This window comes from Scaptodrosophila lebanonensis, unplaced genomic scaffold, assembly GCF_003285725.1.
Source record: "Scaptodrosophila lebanonensis strain 11010-0011.00,11010-0021.00 unplaced genomic scaffold, SlebRS2 tig00001412-arrow-pilon, whole genome shotgun sequence".
NCBI classification, from domain to species: Eukaryota; Metazoa; Arthropoda; class Insecta; order Diptera; family Drosophilidae; genus Scaptodrosophila; species Scaptodrosophila lebanonensis.
The window spans coordinates 4869932-4892439 of NW_022060739.1; the positions used below are offsets into that span (position 1 = coordinate 4869932).

Here is a 22508-nt window from a genome sequence, read left to right on the forward strand (position 1 = left end):
GCAAGCAGAAGGTGTCACATTAAAATTTCGAAGTGAATTAATGGACATTTTGAATGTTAACAACGTTAAAAAACTACAACAAAGAAAACAGTTGGAGACTAAAAATAATGTTTCTCAATTAAAATCAATCCGCTTAACACAGTCAAACCTTAACTTAATAACTTATTCCGAACAAAACTACCCAATTCTGAATTAGGGCTTTCAGAATTTCATGATCACATAATTACCAAAAATAAAATAAGACAACTTGTGTGTGAAAAAGTTAAACCTAATTAACAAGGAAATGAAATCGGAAATTCCAAACTATTTGTAATGTTTTTCTTGTAGAAAATCAGATAGAGTCAATATACAATACACACATATGGGTACATAGGCTGAGAAAGTTTGAAAGACTAAAACCTTATTTTGTTCAGAGGGAATCCAACTTTAGAGCAAGTGCGTATAAGGACATAGACTTAAGACCATATACGCCATCGTGTCAGAAGCACTTTTTAAAATTCTAATGGGTCAACTTTCTCTAGCAGACAACTATAGTAGTTAATTATTATTAGTTGGATTAAAAGACATATATCTTCAAACATACATACTTTCGAAATTCTGCAATTTTCTTTGCAAATTATTTGCCCGTCTTGCCCAAAGCTAACATTTTTATTTATGCTTTTGTGTTTTTGGTTGCTTAGCAGCGTTTAAAGCGGTTAATTATTTGGCCATCCATGTTTACGACCACCAGTCTTGCCCTATTCAATATAATTATGTCAGATTTAGAGCCAATTGAAGTTTCATTTTGGCGCTTGATCCACCCCTACCTAAGCACTTAATTACCTTTCATACTACGCCTTCCTAAATTTAACTCTAAATCGAAAAAATTTAGGCATTATCAATGTGTATACTATAGACGGTATTAGGCGCCCCGAATACCCTTTTTAGCTTAAGAAATAAGTGTGCTGCGTTGAACAACAGGGTTAAACTGTGTCCATGTGTATTTGTATGTATGTGTGTGTCTGTATGTGTGTTGCGCGCGTGCTGTTTAAGTAATCTCGAAACAATTATGCATATACACACACACACACACACACACACACACTCACACACTCGCTTAGAAATCTGTGGCGCGTGATGCTCAAAAGTAGCCCAGCAAAAATGTTTGCCATTAGCATAAAAAATAATGGCAAGTGCCCAAAAGCAGCACCAACAACAATGCCAACAACAATAGCAGCAACAAAGCCATGGCAACAAAACAATAACAAAAAGAAACCAAAAAGCAACCCATCTAAACAAAAGTCTATGGGCATTTCATGGTGCTGCAAAACGTGTCGTATGTGTGGAATATACAAAACATATCCATATAAACAAGCAGACATTGTATTGTATATCCATTCATGTGTGTGGTTGCGTGTGTGTGTGTGCGGCTCGCTTTCGAGCCATTTTTATCGAAGACTTAATCCTTTTGTCGACAAAATAAAATTGGCGTCCAAATACCATGGCTTTTTGTTTCAGTTTTGCTTTCCTCTCACCTGCCACAATACTAATACACTAACAAGATGAAATTCTTTTTTTGAGGGAACGTTAACAAAAAACCCTTTTCTACTAAAATTGAATAAAGTTGAAATATTTCAATTTGCAATAGTTGATTAAAAATTATAATTAAACATACTTTCCCGTCAACAATATAAAATGTCGTTGCGCGATTTTATTCTAAACACAGAATTATGATGAAGAAAAAGAAAACCAAACGAGGAAATTAATTAATAGATACTGCTAGTTGAAAAAAACTGAAGCTTTGTAGATGAGTTAATCATTCGCTCAAGAAAGGCCTGCTATTTTAATACCAGTCTTTAGTACCAATTTTTTAAATACACCTTAGCACCTTAGCTGTATAATTAGTGGCAAATAAATTTCAGAACATTTACATTTTAACATTTTAAAATAAAATAACTTCATTATCATAGTATATAGTTAAATAAAGATTAAAGATTTTAAAAAATAGTATATATGTATAGTAATTACCAGCTTAGTAGTTAATGGTAATATTAACAATAATATTTTAAATTTTCTCCTTTATTCTTGAAATCCAAATATTTGTACGAGGTTTTCGTGATTTTTGGCACCTTATCTTCTTTCTTAAAAAAAAAAATATAAATTTTCAGATAGATGCCTTTAGAATCACTAAAAAATTCCCTTTGACGATTCAGTAACACATAGGTAATAAAAAGGAAACAAAGTAAGACAAGTTTGTTTCAATTTAAATGCTATAGTCTTAAATACTTACATTTAAAAAAATTCTATTCATATTATGCTTAAAAGTAAAATTATTTTCTAAACCTAATTTATTTCAACAATTTTTATAAGGATTTTCTGAAGTACAAAATTTATACCAAATATCCATCGGTATAATAGTTTTATTTCTATTTTAAAATAATTTTAAAATCATTACAAAGTGTTTTGTTTTTCAAATATAGTGGCTTATTAATTTATTTATTTATTTAGGAATGATTTAGAATAATTTTCAATCTGATATGAAAGTATAAATGAGTCGCAAGTGGAAATGGTTTTTTGACTGGCATAGAGTTAAATATTAACAATTTTTAGGTCAAAAATTGATCAAAAGTTAACTGAGCCTTGGCTAAAAGATTCCATTGCTGTTTTAAAATGCAGTCCTATCACCTGAATAGGAGAGTACTGTCGTCCCAACCCTCAGTCCAAATACAAAACAGTTTTATTCTGGTATCTGGAAACCACAGTTTCAAGGGTCATCAGATTCATCTTCTCCCTTTGAAGTTCGATTGTCTAATTTTATTTTCCATGGCAATGACACAAAGCCGCTTTCTAAAACATATAACTTTTCTGAGTAAAGGGTACATTTATTTGGTTGGACTAAGCTGAGATAGAAATTTGTCCATTGTGTGTGTGTGATTTTTAAGCCCGTTGTTGCTCATTTGCCTACCATTTGCATTGTTATTCTTTTCATGTTTGTTTTTGTTGTTGTTGTTGGGGCCTCGAGCCTAGCCCAAAGCCAAGTGAATGCATATTTTTATGACCTATTCAAATGCCAATACATAATTTTCAGTGTGTGCCCGTGAGCGACAGATAATAACAATCAACAGAAAACGCTCGACCACGGCCAGGACGAGGCCGACGACAACGAGGACGCCGAGGACCAGAGCTGCGGAAAGTGGAAGGGGAAAAGGATAGGAAAAAAGGACAGCGGCAATTCCAAATGAGCGGCAACACATTCAAGGCGCAAAAACCAAAAGTGAGGCAAATAAAAATGCGATAAAATTGCCAACCATTGAGCGAGAGGAGGGGAGTGAGAAAGCGGTCGAGTGAGCGAAAGAGAGAGAAGGTGGGTGGTGAGTGGAAGTGGAGGTGGAAGCGTCAGTGAATGAGCGATAAGCGGGGCCAGCAATAAACGGCACAGTTCATGTCCTGTCGGCGCACTGTATAAAAAGGCGATATATATTCGACACCATTTGCCCGGCCCGGCCCGACTCGACTCCACTCAGCCCTAGTTGGCCATTCTTGTTGTCTGCAGCGTCATCGTTGCTTGTTTATAGTCGCCCATCCAAACCAACACACACACACACACACATTTGCAGATTCAAATGCCTTGGTGATTAATGGGCCAAGGGCCATTGCCAACGGGATGCGCATAATTCACGTGAGCAAGGCGAGATATCGCTCCCTGCGCCAACAGCAACAGCAACAAAAACAACACCAACATCACCAACAGCACCAACATCACCCACAGTCACAGTCACGACAGCAACAATGCGCTGTGACATGCCTGGGAGCGTTGCTGCTATTAACAATGCCATATGCTCTGGCCTGGACGCCAGTGGCAGCCGCCATGGAATCCTCAGCCGAGCTGCAAGCCATGGGCATGGAGCAGGAGTACGTCCGACTACAACAATATCAATTACAACAAGAACAACAGCAGCAGCAGCAGCAGCATCAAGCAGAAACTTCATTACATGATAAAGCGACGAGTGTGGCAATTAAGTTAATGCCGTTAAGCCAGCAACTATCGCCGTCAGGTGTTGATGATGCCACCAAAGGTTCAATTAGCCAAGTTGCCCAAAGTGAAACATATCGCAGCCGTCCAGGACAACAGCAAACAGCGCTGGGCGCTTTGCTGGACAATCAAAGTGTTGATGCAAAGCAGCCACGACACCAACAGCAACAGCAACAACAAGCACTTAGCCAACAAGAGGCTGAACAAGCTGGGCAACAACAACAACAACACTTAGCCTTGGCACAGGTGCCAGCAAATTGGAAATACAAACGGACGAAAGTCAAGCGACGTCAGCGACTGCACACGCACAGCAATCTGCCGAGCATCAATATGTCCAACTCCTCCACCGCCTACTTCTCCGCCTTCTCCACGTCGACGGCGGCGCTGCTCAGCAATCTGAGCAGCTGGCAACAACAGCAACGCTATCTAAAAGTTAACCAAGTGTTCGAGAGCGAACGCCGCATGTCACGCGCCGAGATCCAACAAAATCACGGCAAAATCGTGCTGCTCGGCCTATTCGAGCTATCCACCAAGCGCGGCCCAAGGCCGGACGGACTCAGCGAGCTGGGCGCCGCCACCATGGCCGTGGAACATATCAACCGCAAGCAGCTGCTGCCCGGTTACACGCTCGAGCTGGTCACCAACGACACGCAGGTGAGTGAGGCACGTCCGGGTGCGAGTCCGAGTCCGGGGGTACCCCTCGATAATAAATGATGTGTTTTTCTGTGTGTGGATGGGCTCTCTGTTTTTTCTCCTTTTGCCCTTCCTTTTTGGCGAAGGTTACAATGGATTTGTTAGATAAGTTTGCAACATAGAGTTGAAATCCTCTGGTTGATAAAGTCCTCGGTGTTTCAATTTCGAACATTTATCAAAAGTTAAGCAAACACAACTCAATCACCGATGGACCGTTTCTAAAATGCTTACATATCGTGCAGAATTTAAACAAAATGTAAAAAAAGTAACATACTTTTATGTTTGGCGAATTACGTAGATTATAAAAAAACACTATTTCTACATATTATCTACATTTGAGTCCGTTAAAAACTTCAAAATTAAACAGAATTCAAGAAATTGGCATACTTTTAGGTTTACGAAATAACTTCGATTTAAAAAAAAATATGAGTATACAGGGTGCGCCATCTTTTATATAAACATTGAATATCTTTGAAAATAAACAACCGATTTTCAAGTATGAGATATTTTTATTTAATTTGGTTCTGTACAATTTATTGAACTGAGGTTTTCAACACTGGTCTACTCAAGTCAATCGGTTCACTAATGACAAAGTTATTCAATATTTACATATGGCGTATGGCATATATGGCGCACCCTGTATATATACAAATATTATCAAGATTTGAGTTCATTAAAAATTTCGTGTAGAGATTAAACAGAAAGCAAGAAATTGGCATACTTTTAAGTTTGCGGAATAACTTCGATTAAAAAAAACTATATTGTCAAGATTTCAGTTCGTTATAAAATTCGTCTGGAAATTGAACAGTAAGCATAAAAAAACTAGCATAGGTTTAATTTTTTTTTAATTTTTAAATTTACATACAATTTATTAAACTAATATTCTGCTACCAATATGTCATCTGAAACGAGTTGCAAATTAATATTGAATAAAAATATTGTCCATAGGTATACATCTATAGGAAACCTGACGAATTACGTCGATTTAAAAAAAAAACGCTATATTATTAACATTTGAGCTCGTTAAAAATTTCGTGTAGAAATTAAACAGAAGGCAAGAAATTGGCATAATTTTAGATTTGCGGAATAACTTCGATTAAAAAAAAAGACAACTATATTATCAATATTTCAGTTCTTTAAAAACAGAAAGCAAAAACGAAAATACTTAGCATACCTTAAGTTTTTTTTTTTAATTTATATACAAGTTATTAAACTAGTATTTTGATACCAATATGGCAGTTTAAAGGAGTTGCAAATTAATATGGAATACAAATATTGACCATAGGTATAGATCTATAGGAAACCTTTAGGTTTGACGAATTACGTCGATTAAAAAAAAATATATTGTTAACATTTGAGTTCGTTAAAAATTTCGTGTATAAATTAAACAGAAGGCAAGACATTGGCATAATTTTAGATTTGCGGAATAATTTCGATTATAAAAAAGCTATATTATCAAAATTTGACTTCGTTAAAAGTTTAGTGCAGAATTTAAACAGAAGGCAAACAAATGCAGCTTATGGCAGCTTAAGCTATTTGGAATATTGTCCATAGGTACACTTATAGGAAATCTTTAGGCTTGGCGAACTACGTCCATTTAAAAAAAAAAAACTATATTTTAATAACATTGTAGTTCATTAAAAATTGCGAAGCACATTTAAGAAAATTTCAAATATATCATAACCTTTTGATTTGCCTAAAAAACTGTTTTTAAATAATTCTTAAATACTTTAAATAAAATAGAAACAAACAAAAAATACATATCGTATTACAAACCTTTTTTTTTGTGTATTAGCAGAGTGTTTATAATACAAGCAAAAATGAATTCATTTATTAGAGTCCTTAGTAACAAACATAATAGACCGATTTTATTGCTGCTTTTGTCGTTTCAATACAAACGCCATTTTAAAGGGTATTTCAGTTTCGTAAAATCGTTTGACAAAGTTTTTCATTTTGTGCTATTACTTTGTTATTATTTCTAGTTGTTTTCGGACACAACCAGCTGGTGCTGTTGGATGGGTCATAAGTCTAACCGGGCCAACATTTAGGCCAGTTGTAGGCTCTGCAGGGCTGTCAGCTCTGGGCTGTCCCTCCACAGGCGCTGGCTCGTAAAAGAGCGACAGCTACGGTGTCAGAGCCGTTTCCATTACGAAATTGAATTTTCATTTAGTAGCGCGTGCAACATTAAAACTTAATAAGAAAATCTGCAGCAGCAAAAGCCACACAGGCACCGGCAACAGTCGCTAAAAGAAAGATGTCATCAACGTATTTTATTGCGGAGGCCGCTTGCGCTCCGGAAAATGGTATCGTGCTCTCAATATGAATGTCAAGTCTGCAACTGAGGCGGCCTTCATCGTCTTTTTATGGCACTTAATATAGCTGGAGCGGGATGCCCGTCCCGATCTCATGCACATACACATACAAGTATAATATAGATATACGTACATATCACCAAATATCAGCGTCTCGACATTTTAAAATGTTTATTGCGACATCTTGCCGCTTTTTTATGCCCGATGTTGGCTGCCTCAGCATTTTGCGCGCTCCGTGAACCGCAAACATAAATGAAATGCATTCAAAGAGCATTTAACGCCGACTGAGTTGCCCCCGAGGCATTTCTTTGATGCCAGAGGTTGGACTGAAACAATTAAAATGAAGTCGCCACGGATGTTGCCACAAGGGGGGACAAGGCAAGCTTCCATCCATTCCCTTTATTTCCTTTACAATATCTGTTAAGAATTGCTTTCTTTATGTATACACACGAGCATAACATAATAGAATACTGGGCTATATACAAACAAGATGAATTGCTATTATTATAACTAATTTATCTGGTATTGGCTTTTCCTAGAAACGAGGTGTTATAATACAAACAATCTTTAATTGTTACTCAATTGGAAAACAGCTATCGAATTGCAGAAAGAAACTTCCTTCGGCTATTGATTAGCGCATAATCGTAACTAGCTACGCACGATTTTAGTTAATCAGAGCAAGTCTTACAACTCGTTCCGTTTTTTATCGTGAAGCATTTGAAATTGAATACCAAAGGGCGTAACAAAATACTTGTAAATCATGATGTAATTTACATAATCAAGATGAGATAATTAAAGAGATTATAGAATTAGATTAAGCTTATTAGATAGGCAGTAGGATACTAGTTTAATCATAATTTAATTCCATTCAATTTATTCACTTTTTTTAAAAACATAAAAACATTAAGCATTTACAAGTGAGGTAAAGATATCTTAAGCTTCTTTCACTTTCTACATAACAAAACAAAATTGGGAAATATAATTGACAGTGTAAAGCGGGAAAAAATATTTTAAGAAACACATAAAGCTTGATGACTTAAAGTTTAAAAATTATACATTTTTAGTTCTATTTTTAAAAGAAGAAGAATAGATAAAGGCAAAGCTTCAAGATTTTTCATTATCAATTGTTTTTCGAGCTATTAAATTAAAATTATTAAAAGGCCTTATTAAAAGGCCTTAATACCGATTGATAGTTGGCGGAACTTTGGATAAGCACCAGCTTTATACACTTAAATAAAAGATTAAACAAATATCTTGTATCAATGTAAATAGCTGCTGTAACAGAGATACTGTTTGGTGGCCAAAAGTAATACAATTATATTCATATATTAATGAGAATAACTAAGATATACTTGTAATATTCATAGTGTCAAACAGGAAATAGTTGAAGAACATACGATAGAGAACATACTAAATCCACGACTTATATGCAAACACCGTAGTGTATTCAGCATGTGTGCGTCAATTCTAAAATAAACTCAGTTACTCCTAAGGAATGGTTATAACTGCTTTCCGAAATGTATTTTGCTGTAGTCAGGCATACAAATAGTCGACTGCACTTCAATATATGAAACCTCACAAATCATCGCATACTTACTTTAATCAACAACAAAATTATTAAATTAAATTATTATTATTATTAGCTTATAATTCCATTGATATATTAAATTTTATTTAGGTTTTATAAGAGTAATGGCAATTGCCTCAATGTGCTACCTAGTCCACCAACAGCTTTGTTAAAACCAGACACTCCAGTCCATTAGACAATTTCCTAGAGAAATATATTTGACGCTATAAAAATACGCCGTCTACTCTTTAAAGTGTAGATTAAGCACAGACTATATAAGCCTACCGATTCCGTTTTATCATCTCAATGGCTGTAGAAAAATTATACACTATCCAGGTATATTTTCTTTTTAATTTTTTTGGTGTGTCTTTTTGCATCGAACTTTGAGCAGGGAACAGCCTAACATCCTCTATAGAAGATTGGTGTATTCATTAGCTCATGCGTTGCTCTGGCCAAACATCTATATGTTTGATTTGCGCAGTCAGCCTGTTTGAGATAGTTGGCTGGCCACGTACCCAATCAAATTACATGTCAGGTCGTATACATTTCCTCTTGAAAGACAGTGCTGACAACTGAATTGGCTGTTTAAAATCGAAAGTCACGAAAATTGTAACTCAATGAAATCAAAGATTATAATTGTGTTACGGTCGACACTAGAGTTACTCGAAGATATAAATAACTGGCAGCCATTTTGTAATTGTACATATATCCTATTCTATCTATTTATTGACAGTGCGATCCTGGGGTCGGTGTTGATCGTTTCTTCCACGCCATCTACACCCAACCCTCCACACGCATGGTCATGTTGTTGGGCTCGGCCTGCTCAGAGGTCACCGAAAGTCTGGCGAAAGTGGTGCCCTACTGGAATATCGTGCAGGTGAGTGGGTGAGATAGAGTCGTCGATGATTGCGCTTGTTAAAATGCAAATGCGCAGCAATTGCTCAAAAATTTAATCAACTCACGTGCCGCTCGATTAGCATAAATGCCACAAATGCCAATAAACATTTTCACATTTCCACGCTTAAATAAACACAAGCCAAAAATATGTGTGCCTACAAATTATAAATGAGGGAACAAGGATTACATTATGGATGGCGGGCGGAAGGGGGAGTAGGGAAGTAGGGGGGTCCGGATAAATTCTACATGCAAATGCGTTGAGTAAATTTTCGGTCTTTGAAGTAGCTTTATACACATATCGGATGAAATATGTGGCAACTAAATGCGTTGAGAAAACTTTGTAGACAACACACACTCACACACACACACACAAGCACAACAGAACGAACTTTGTCTGTGCTCTTATAGGGACTATCTGTGTATATGTGTGTGTGTGTGTGTGTGTTGGGTGAGCCTGCGGCATTGAAAGACCTTCGAAGACGCCGCACAAACGCACAGGCATGACGTGCATATTAAGCGAAAAGGACTCGCACACACACACACACACTTAGCTCGAATGAATGCGAAGTCATTGCCGAGTCGGTTGTGGGCGGACACGGACGGCTAGGCTAACGATTACTTTGGCTCATTTAGCGCACCGCCAATTGCAGGTCTCCTTTGGCTCCACATCTCCGGCTCTGAGCGATAGACGAGAGTTCCCCTATTTCTATCGCACCGTGGCCCCAGATTCATCGCACAATCCGGCTCGGATTGCTTTCATACGTCGCTTTGGCTGGGACACCGTCACCACATTCTCACAGAACGAAGAGGTTCATTCGCTGGCGGTCAATAATCTGGTGACCGAGCTGGAGGCCGCCAATATATCATGTGCGGCGACAATCACATTTGCAGCCACAGATTTTAAGGAGCAGTTGCTGCTCCTACGCGTAAGTATAGATACATATTCGTACTCGTACAGTAGTCATAAAGCGTTGATTGCGTCTCGTAAACATGACAAATGAGCTGCGATACAATTTTCATCATACAATGCTTTGCACTTCACTCCTCTGGCAGGAAACCGACACACGCATCATTATCGGCAGCTTCTCACAGGAATTAGCGCCGCAAATCCTCTGCGAGGCGTATCGCCTCCACATGTTTGGGGCGGACTATGCCTGGATATTGCACGAGAGCATGGGCGCTCCTTGGTGGAATAGCGCTCAGACCCCCTGCACCGGCCTCGAGCTACAGCAGGCCGTCGAGAACCTCATTGTCGTCTCCACCCACAACAGTATTGTGGGCAACAATGTCAGCTACAGCGGGCTGGTAAGTGAGTGACTGCCACAGAGATCTCTGTCCGTCCCCCGCCTTCCCTCTGTCCCCGTCTCCATTTCGATTTCTGTCTCTGTTTGCTTTGCAGATTGCTCGCGACAAATGCTCCGTCCTCCGTCCATTGTCCTCTGTTGTCTGTGTCTGTTTATATGACCAGCCACCGTCCCCTGTTGCTGTTATTGTTGTTATTGTATGTGACGCAAATAAAATGATTTATTTGATTAGAAAATCCCAAAGACTAGGCTGGTGCTCAAGTGGCATTGTCGCCATCGTCGATGTCTTCGTTCGCGTAGACGCGTGCCAACGTTTTTATTGTTATTTAAGCGTTCATTTACGATACCAGCAACAGCAGCTGTACAGTGGAACTTATCTATAAAGAACGTAATGCCACATATTTCAACAGAAACCCGAAGTTAAAGACTAACTAAACTTCTAGATGACTTCATATATTTCTTAAATAAACAATAATGTGCTATTTATTAAAATCATTTATGTACATGCATATACAAATATTTATGCATTGGTTTTCATGAGAACATCTAAATACGATATTTAATATAATTCCCAATCTAAAAAAAAATGTAGTTTCATCAGCTTTAAATTACTTATATAGATCGAATACAAAGGCTCTGCGCTAATAAAACCTTTTAAACCCTATATTTCTAGTTGTTCGTTTTCAAAAAACCAATTCAACTCAATAAAACTCGTTAAATCGAAGCTCGATAATTTTCATTTCAATTCATATTAAATAAGAATAAAAATCAATATATGTTCTTGCACATTCCGTTTTGAAATTCATTGCTTCAATAGAAAAACCACTTTAAAATGATAATCAGCTAATAAACCCATTAATATTACTCGTATTTGTTAATTTTATGAATAGAATCCTTTAAATCTGAAAATTAAAGTGTAGTTGTTCCTCGGTCTATCCCACATATCGAAATAGATTTCACTCTTGCTGTCAATCTACAAAGTCTACTTTAAATAAGCCGAACAATTTCCTTCAATTAAATAAAATATCTTTAGGTGTACGGATTCATTCAAAATTAAAATAAATATGACTTTGTATGCGATATATTTATTTTAAAATTACTGCCAAATCCGAAAAACCTATTCAAGAGTGTTATTTTATAATTATTATTAGAGTAGCTCTGCTCTGCTCACCGAACCTTAGGCTCCCCCATTCTAGTAAATGCCATTTTCTCTTTTTTAATGTCTCTCAAAGAGAGTCAATTATCAATACTTAGTGTCCACTGTGGCAGAAAATAAAAAAAAGCAAAATGACGAGCCAGCATACTCATTAAAAGCGCCGCCTTGCCAACAAGGAAGGCCCATGATGGGGAATGCGAGCGAAATGTGGTTGCTGCCGTTTAATCGCTGCACATTTTCCAATTCACAGAACAATCACATGTTCAACTCACAACTGCGCAAACAGTTTGCACAATTCGAAAGCTGGAACGTTGGCAGCGACCGCAGCCGCAACGCTGGAGGCGGCAGCGGCACCCAAAATGCAGGCAACCGCAGCTCAAAAACAATCAGGCGCAGCTCTATGCCACAAACGGATTTGGGCAAGCGCAGGCGTAGGCGTGGCACCACACGCCTCAACCCGGACGCCATCTCCCGCTACGCCCCCCAGACCTACGATGCGGTGTGGGCCATCGCGTTGGCTCTGCGCGCTGCCGAGGAGCAATGGAGACGCGATGCCAAACAATCCAAGCTAGATGGCTTCGATTACACGCGCAGCGACATGGCCTGGGAATTTCTACAACAACTGAGCAAATTGCACTTCCTTGGTGTTTCGGTAAGTGTGTGCACGAACTTAATCTGCAGCCAGGGCCCGACTTAACCCCACCCTCCGCACAGGGACCCGTGTCCTTTAGCGGTCCCGATCGCGTGGGCATCACCGCATTCTATCAAATACAGCGCGGAATGCTGGAACCCATCGCTCTCTACTATCCAGCCACCGATGCTCTGGACTTCCGTTGTCCGCGCTGCCGTCCCGTCAAGTGGCACAGCGGCCAGGTGCCCATTGCCAAGCGCGTGTTCAAGCTGCGAGTAGCCACCATAGCGCCCTTGGCGTTCTACACCATTGCCACGCTATCCAGTGTGGGTGTTGCGCTGGCCATTGCATTTCTGGCCTTCAATCTGCACTTTCGCAAGCTCAAGTAAGTTTGACTTGGTGTCGTGTTTACCCAAAATCGTGTAAGTTTGCACGCCAGCACAGTGGTTCGGGGAAATTGCAAAAAAAAAAAATCTGATAAAATGTGGTAGATTTGAGAAATAGTGAAAGGAATGGAGTAAAAAGAGTTCACAGCTTAGGGCTTCAATTATGTGCAATTAATGTTTACTAAGTATTATAAGTTTTCAGAAATAATTGTGAAAAATAAAGATAGATAATTCAATTGGATTGAAATATAGACCAAGTAAAAGATATAAAGAACAATTTAAATGAAGAAATGATTTATTGTTTTGACTAAGTCGAGTATTCTAAAACATTTGAAAATACCAAACACTTAATACCAACTATCAAACTATAAAACACGGTATTAACAAGTAAAAAAGCTAAAGTCGGGTGTCCCGACTTTGAAATACTCTGTACATATGTTTACAATAATTATAGAAAATAAAAAAATTAAGAAAATAAAAAAAAAAATTTGATCGATTTTACCTCTCTCGGTATTCGAACTCACGTAAAGGGTGTATAATTGCACATTTACATAGCAATTGCGTCTGTGTGAGTGTATGTATGCCTATACGCATCTATTCGTGTCTGTGTAAGCATTTTCGCAGTCAACCAAACAGCAACATCAACAACAGCCCCGGGCAGCGCTTGAGCAGCGCTGCAGCAGCAAATATATTTATGGCTATAACTTCTTGTTAAATCGGTCTATCATAGTGAAACTTGGCATACGGACACATAATTACTAACTGGGGGTATTTGCAAAATTTTAGTTTGAAATTCCAAGAATTACGGGAGTTAGAGAAAATCGCATTTGCGGGGTAGAGGGGGGAGGGAGGGAAATTCCAAAATATACATTTTCTGCGTATTCACACAAGGCACCTTGGATTTAAATTTGGTGTTCTTAGGTCTTATGGTCTTCGAGATATAGGCGATTATACGAATGGAAAATCGGGAAAACCCCCATAGGGGGGAAATGGGGGGAAAATCAAAAAAATAAAACAAACTCGTATAGAATATACACATAACGCATCTTTGTGCAAAATTTGGTGTCTCTATCTCTTATAGTCTCTGAGATCCAGGTGTTCATACGGACGGACAGACGGACAGACTGACAGACGGACAGACGGACAGACAGACAGACAGGGCTAGATCGACTCGTCTCGTCATGCTGATCAAGAATATATATACTTTGTGGGGTCTGCCACGCCTCCTTCTGCCTGTTACATTTTTCAGCTCCCGCAAACCTAATATACTTCTGTACATTTCATGTACAGAGTATAAAAATTGGAAAAGCTCGACAGAAGAAACCTTGTAACAAATTTAAGCGGCTTAGCACACATCTGCTGGCACTTGCAAGAAAGTTCTTGGTTCACTCAGTCTATAAAAGCAAAACAAAGTACATCAGAATCTCTGTCAATTGTGCTAAAGCTGGCTAGTATGACATTATTTGTAAAATGTACTTGGTATCGACGAACTCGCATGAAAGCTGGTCACACTATTCTGCATGAATACTACAGCATCTATTCTACATCAATTCTGATTAAATTAGTAAACGAAATTGTATTCATTAAAGAGAGAAGAAATAAAATTCGTCAAATTATATATTGCCAAGATATAGGAAATATGTCATATCATGAAATATTACGTATGACAGCTTTATAGCCGTGTATTTAAAAATCTTAAAATATCAATTAAAATAATTCCTTTAGTTGAAGAACTTTGAGAAATATATACATATATAGTTTATAGGCAAGAAATAAAATTCGTCAGTTTGCATTGCCAAGGTATAGGAAATATGTCATATCATGATATATAGCGTATGACAGCCGTGAATTTAAAAATCTTAAAATCTCAATTAAAATAATTCCTTTACTTAACGAACTTTATGAAATGCTTATATGGTTTACTTTTAATAGCATAACATAGTTAGAAAGTTGGGGCAAATCAAAAATAATACATTAATTTGTATTCTTTTGGAAATTAGTAAGAATTTTTGTAATTCGAAAAAGATGTCTGCAGAATGACTGCTTTTAGACTTTGCAGAGATTCCTAGAATTTGGCATTAGAATGAGTTTAATTCAATGGCACTTTACGTAATTGCGCTCCACTGTAGAGGCGTTCTATTGTGCTTTGGTTTTGTTATTTGTATTTGTCGTGCTAACCCCATCTCTCGTTCTTCTCCTCCCTTCCCTTTCTTTGACATACCCTTTTTATTCCATAGAGCAATTAAACTTTCAAGCCCGAAACTCAGCAACATCACCGCAGTGGGCTGCATCTTCGTCTATGCCGCCGTCATCTTGCTAGGCCTGGACTACTCGACGCTGCCCTCGGCCGCGAGCTCCTTTGCCACAGTTTGCACGGTGAGTGTGTGTGTGTGTGTGTGTGTGTGTGTGTGTGACGAGTACATACATATATGTTCTTACTTATATGTATATATGGACATACGTATGAGTGCTTTTGTTTGACTTTGCTGCGTTATGTAAGCAACATTGTCGTTGACGTTCCACCAACTGCCGCCGCTGCCAGAGTCGCTCCCCAGTTGACGAACTCTTGAGCTGCCTCATCAAATATGACTTTCAGTTTGTGCTCCAAGTTTTTCAGCTCATGTGTTTATTTTATTCACGCGCTATAAATAGCTGCAACTTTGACTTTATTTATTTTTTTTATATTACTCTTTATGGCATTTATATACATTTTTTTTTTTGTTTTTGGCTAGCATCTGGAAAATCTTTGGAAATCTTGGCAATTCTTTAGTCTGACTGCTAAAAGGCTTTTGGTCTAGGCTGAAAGCAAAAGTGCGCATAAACTTTGGCTGGCAGATGCCGTCGCATTGGCTAACGAGGACCATCAAATTCGTTTCCATTCCCTTTCTCTCTGTCTCTCAGTGTGTGTAAGCCTCCAAAATGCCACTCCAGGGAAATTTGCAGCATGTTTGTTGCTGTTGCTGCTGCTGCTGCTGTGTGTCACTTTTTTCTTGCTGCTGGTGTTGTTCACTCCTATTGTTGAACAGCAGGCATCATGTAACGGCCCAGCAGCAACTACAAACACATGACACGCAAATTTACAACTTTTGTGATATTCTTTATTTGCATAAATTTGAGACATGCCACAAAGGCAAACACAGCAGGAGCCAACAGCAGCATCACCAAAAAGAGACGACCCACTTCACCTTCGAGCATGTGCAACCCATTCCACTAATCATACACACACACACACATCATAAACGAGAGCCGTATGAAAGGTTCTTGGGAATTGATAGACACTTATCAACCAGCCTGTCAAAATACATTCCTTCTTATTGATTTTGAGATGAGCACTTACCATCTTTTTAATAGTCAGTCAATAGAAGCCGTTCCTCAACGTTGCAACAAATATTGTAAAGTAATATTTGAGTGAAGAAATATATGTATCAATTATTTTTATAAATGTGTAAGCTTGAGAGTGCCTTTTTAAAAGATAACCGCCTTTTTTGACAAATATTCAAAATACTCGAAGAAATTGTCCTCCTATTCCAAATTTTCAAAATACTTACATCGACCAAATTTTTATTCATCGTTTTTTTAAGACACTAGTTATTGCCTCCAAATATTTTTTTAAATATATAATATATTTAAAATAAGATAAACGCCTTTTTTGACATATATTCAAAATACATCGAAGAAATTGTCCGCCTTTTTGCAAAATATTCGAAATACTTACATGGATAAAATTATCCGTTCATTAGTCCGTCATCGTTTGTTTTTTTTTTTTAGATGCTAGTTTTTGCTACTAAATTTGCAAGAAATATTCTAAAGGAATACTTGAGTGCATATATGTATCAAATATTTTTTTTATATATATATAAATTTAAAAAAAAAGATAACTCCTTTTTTTGACAAATATTCAAAATACATCAGAGAAATTGTTTTCCTTTTTTCAAAATATTCAAAATACATCGACAAAATTATTCGTTCATTAGTCCGTTATCGTTTTTTTTTATTAAAGACACTAGTTTTTAAGCAATTTCTAAAGGAATATTTGAGTGCATATATGTATCAAATATATATATACTTGTAATATTAAAATAAGATAAGATATTTTGACAAATATTCAAAATACATTATACACGAAATTATCCGCCCATTAATCCGCTAAAGTGTTTTTTAAGATACAAGTTCTTGCTTCCATATTTAATATTTAATGAACTTATTTTTTACAGCCAATACACATGTTATTTGATCAACTGGCTAATAATTTGATTTACTTCATTTGTTGCTTTAAGTAACTTACTTAATTACCACAAATAATTTGCTTATTAAAAATATAATAATTTTTGAAAGAAACCCCGTCTTACGTTAAGTCTTGTGTCTGTTAATTTTGAAATACTTTTTCAAACCCACACTTGAAAGCTAGTCTGAAAATTGTACTCCCCCCATTTCCAGAGAGTTGCACTGCAGATTAGTTTAAAAAGTGGTTGCTTTCAACTATTTTGAAGATGTTTCCAAACTTCTCATACCACCCTAGAGATAGAAAAATTACAATATCAGCAAGCTCGCTTATTTTTTCAGGCACGTGTGTATTTGCTGTCGGCCGGCTTCTCGTTGGCCTTTGGCTCCATGTTCGCCAAGACGTATCGTGTGCATCGCATCTTCACACGCACCGGCAGCGTGTTCAAGGATAAAATGCTGCAGGACATACAGTTAATTTTGCTCGTGTGTGGCCTGTTGCTTGTCGATGCGCTCGTCGTCACACTGTGGGTCGTCAGCGACCCAATGGAAAGGCATTTACATAATTTGACACTTGAAATCAGCGCCATTGATCGAAGCGTTGTCTATCAGCCCCAGGTAGGTCGTTGCTCCCTTACAATATAATAAATATTTTCGTATTGTATGCGTGTGTGTCTGTGTGTGTTTTTGTTGTTTTTGTTGTTCTTGTTGACTTTTTGGCACGCACAACAAATATTGCCAACTTATGCCCATCTTATCCTTATCCTCCCCCCATTTACATGCCGATATATATTTTTTTTCGCCTCAGGTCGAAGTTTGTCGCTCACAGCACACACAAAGTTGGTTGGGCGTGTTGTACGCCTACAAGGGCCTGTTGTTGGTTGTGGGCGTTTATATGGCCTGGGAGACACGTCATGTGAAAATACCAGCACTCAACGATTCCCAATACATTGGCGTCTCCGTCTATAGTGTGGTGATAACCAGCGCCATTGTCGTCGTTCTTGCCAATTTGATATCGGAGCGAGTAACCCTCGCCTTTATTACGATAACAGCATTGATACTCGCCTCGACGACAGCAACCTTGTGCCTCCTCTTCATACCCAAGCTGCATGATATTTGGGCACGCAGTAAGTAACTTCTGTTTTCTAGCTATAAAGTAACATTGAGTATTAATTAAAAAAATTATTATAATTTAGTAAATATTATTGTTTTTAAGAGTACTTCGATTTTATTTGAATTTAATAACCAGGCATATTAACAGATAGGGAGTGTATAAATCTGTCTTTAAAAGCTACAAACCAGGCAAAAATCTTAGCTTAATTAGCCAATATTTTAAACAGAGCTTCTTTAATATCTGGCGCTAAAAGAAGTCTAATTTAATGAAATCTTACTTCATTCTTTCAAATTCCCAGACATGATAGTCAGTGTACGATTAAGACAACAAATATATAGTACAACTAATTCTGTCTTTTTTTACACGGTTTTGATTTAATACGGCTTGAAAATTAAAAATGTTATATATAGTTACGCGACATTATTCCATTTAGCACGATTTATGATTTATCAATGATAAATCAATGATGATCAATGTCTTTTTTACACGGTTTTTTACACGACTTTTTCTAGAACCAATCTACCGTGTAGAAACAGAATTAGTTTTACTTCCAATGATGAGACGTCTGAACTATATTATTTAAAGCAAATTCGCTCTACAACTACTTACTTAAATTATTTCCCCCCCTACGGTATTAAGTTTCCGTTATCTATATTATCTTGCTTACAGACGACATTATAGATCCGGTCATTCACAGCATGGGCCTCAAAATGGAGTGCAATACACGTCGTTTCGTGATCGATGATCGTCGTGAGCTGCAGTATCGCGTTGAGGTGCAAAATCGCGTCTATAAGAAGGAGATACAGGCATTGGATGCCGAAATCCGCAAGTTGGAGCGCATGCTGGAGTCGGGCACTGCCTCCACGACCACTTCGTCCTCCACCTCGCTGCTGGGTCATCTCAAGCCAGAGGTAACAGTAACCAGTGGCGCCTCTCTACAGCTGCCAGCAACACAGACTCTGCCACAGCCCCCACCACACCCCAGCAAATCGCGCACCCCAAGCATTTCGGGCATACTGCCGAACTTGTTGCTCTCCGTGCTGCCGCCAGTTATACCTCGAGCCAGTTGGCCATCGGCAGAGTATATGCAAATACCGATGCGACGCTCAGTCACCTTTGCCTCACAGCCGCAGCTCGAGGAAGCCTGTCTGCCCACACAGGATTTGATTAATTTGCGTCTGGCACATCAGCAGGCCACCGAGGCGAAGACAGGACTCATTAATCGACTGCGCGGCATTTTCTCGCGCACCACTTCCAGCAACAAGGGCTCCACGGCCAGTCTCGCAGATCAGAAGGGCCTCAAGGCGGCCTTCAAATCCCACATGGGTCTCTTCACGCGTCTCATTCCCTCCTCGCAGACGGCCTCCTGCAATGCCATTTACAACACACAGCTAGATGGCAACAATGCCATCAGCAATGGCAATGGCACGGCAGCTGCCACAGCCACGGCCCACTTGAAGCCCATGCATCGCGGCTCCCTGACCAAAAGTGGCACCCATCTGGATCTGTTGACCAAAGATCCAAACTTTTTACCCATACCCACCATATCCGGCTGCGAGCGATTCGACGAAACGGGCGGTAAGTACGTGAAGCTGCCCGAGACTAAGGTAAACTTTCAGCTGCCAAGCAATCGACGACCATCGGTGGTGCAACCCATGGCCCCGCCAAGCTTGAGAGAGCGTGTACGGGGCTCGCCACGCTTTCCACACCGCATCCTACCGCCCACCTGCAGCCTCAGTGCGCTGGCCGAGTCCGAAACGGATCGTGGCGCCCAGACAAGCAGTGAGGTGGGCAGCTGCAAGTCCATTCCACGCATCTCACTGCAACATGCCACCAGCGGGGGCAACTGGAAGTCCATGGAGACGGCGGCTAAGTCGCGTCTATCGCTCGGCGATTCACAAGAGGAGCAATTGAATCAGACGGCCCAGGTCTGTGAGGCACCATCTAATGGTCTGGACTAGCTCTTCTCACGATTGAAACAACAACTATTATACATACTATATAGATTCATGTAGCAGCCGCGTCCAATCCCCCTTGTCTCCTTGTCAATTAGAACGTGAACACCAAGCAATTATTTTTGAACGGACAGCTGCGTTCAAGGCGCGCCTGCAACTGACCAATCGGCTTAAAGCAATCAAAGCATTAGCATATGTAACTAGTTAAGTTATCCAAGCCAAAAAGTAGCTAGTCATCTAACTCACATACCAGTCGGTAAATCTTTAATATATTTCAGCTCAAAAGGTATTAAACTCCTACAACTTATCAGTTTTTTAACTGAAACCAAAACTACAAAATTAATTTGGTTTGTCAGCCAATTTTCAATATTTTGTTTATCTTTGATACTATACGATCAGTATATATATCTATATTTTTTATTCAATATTATAATATTGGATATATCGATGCCCGACATTCCCATTTTACCTCATTTGGACTGAATACTATCAATTCGATTTCTTTATATATTGAGCTGCAACAATGTTTTACAAACTTTTATTTTTGTATTTCTAACGTTTTCGGGAATTTTGAAATCTATTCAATTGAAAAGAAATTAATAAACAAAAATAGGTCTTAAACTCCTACAACTTATCAGTTTTTTAAGTGAAACCGAAATTACGCGTTTTATTTGTCAGATAACTTTCAATTTGTTGCCTAACTTTGATACTATAAGATCAGTATATATCTATATTTTTTTATTCTATATTATAATATTAGATCTATCGATGTCCGACATTCCCATTTTACCTCACCAATTCGATTTCTTTGTATATTGAGCTTTTTAGCAGCGACAATGTTTTACAAACTTTTATTTTTGTATATCTAACGTTTTTGAGAAATTATTGAAATCCATGCAATTGAAAAGAAATCAATAAACAAAGATAGTTTAATTTCGATATGCCGAATGCAAAGCTTTGCTGTAAATAATTTAATCAAAGTGAAATAGTTGCGAGCATTCTAAAATATAAATATTATATTATATTGATATTACGTATTAACTGTGAAACAAACCCGGCTAAATACCCTTTGCGTAGATCAAATATAGTATATCTGTTATCATATTAAACTCCAAATTGTGATGCATTCCTGTCCTGTCTGTACCTACTATAATCGTATTGTAGTTCCCCCCTCTCTCCATGTACGTTTCTGTGTAAGTTTCACGTGTTTCTGTTTGCTTTTGGGCCAAGAAACTAATAAGTTGAAACGTTGTGGCCACATACGGTATCAAGCAAGCAATACTACTTACTTTAGGGTTACTTAGAACTAGGCCAAAAGTCGCCGGTATAAGATGATGATTAATTAATTGCATTAGTTGTGTAGAGTCATCCGCACACATAGGAGTATTCATATACTCTCGTACATATTAGTATGTGCTCGTATGTAAGGCAAATGTATGTGTGAAGTAGTTGTGTAGACATTAGGAGCCAGCTCAAAACTAAGCTAAGTAACTAAGTTTTAGCATTAGCGATGTAATCCACAAATTCCAGACCCTTCTAGACACTCAAGTCAACTCGAAACCCCAAGTCAAGGTGCATAGACGCATAACTTCAATAAACAAAAAGCAAAACGAATGCCAACAAACAAAAAATAAATGATTAATTAATTAAAGTTGTTTTATTGAGTGTGTGCCAACAAAGAGAAATGACTTTCTGTAAGGACGGGGAAAATGAGTTTGCTGCTGCAACAAATAAAACGAAACTGTCAGCTCCATCGGATCCTGGCAAGGACACGCACTCACCTCGCCCAGCCATAGAGAGTTACACCAATTGCCCGAATGAACAAAGGACCAAAACTAATAGAGTACGCTGCTTAAGTTGACATTGCAATTTGTTATTATAAATAAATAAATAAAATCGCATGAGCGCCAAATGTTGAGTGAAGCGGGCGGCTCTGCTCCTTTCCATTCCGTTCACTACGGCTCGGTTCGTTGCTCCCAGCATGCTAACCAGTCGCAGGTCCTACCCGTAACTGGACACGTGTAATCCGGGCTTGTCGCCAGCAGACTACGGCAGCAAACTACGACAGCAATGGACGCGTGCGTTCGCCGTGTGAATTTATCTTTGTGCTCGTAAAACAAAAAGGAAATGCAAAAAAAGGAAGAGAGCTCTCATGAAACGAAATCGGCCAAATAAACAGCGCAGACAGCAGCGGTGACAATGAATATGTCCACATATTTCTCCGGCTGGGCAAGCAGCATGAAGATTTATAAGGCCAACA

General features: G+C 38.4%; 1 protein-coding gene across 1 annotated transcript; it reads left to right on the plus strand.

The window, feature by feature from the left end:
• The first annotated feature begins 3634 nt into the window (after positions 1-3634).
• LOC115631254 (gamma-aminobutyric acid type B receptor subunit 1) lies at positions 3635-20692 on the plus strand. The gene is made up of 10 exons (XM_030527967.1): positions 3635-4666; positions 9318-9461; positions 10132-10407; positions 10535-10786; positions 12192-12593; positions 12656-12957; positions 15196-15334; positions 17522-17797; positions 17988-18306; positions 18963-20692. Exons 1-10 carry the CDS (start codon positions 3644-3646, stop codon positions 20252-20254), a joined length of 4425 nt encoding a protein of 1474 aa, XP_030383827.1. The 5' UTR covers positions 3635-3643; the 3' UTR covers positions 20255-20692.
• Positions 20693-22508: the final 1816 nt, after the last annotated feature.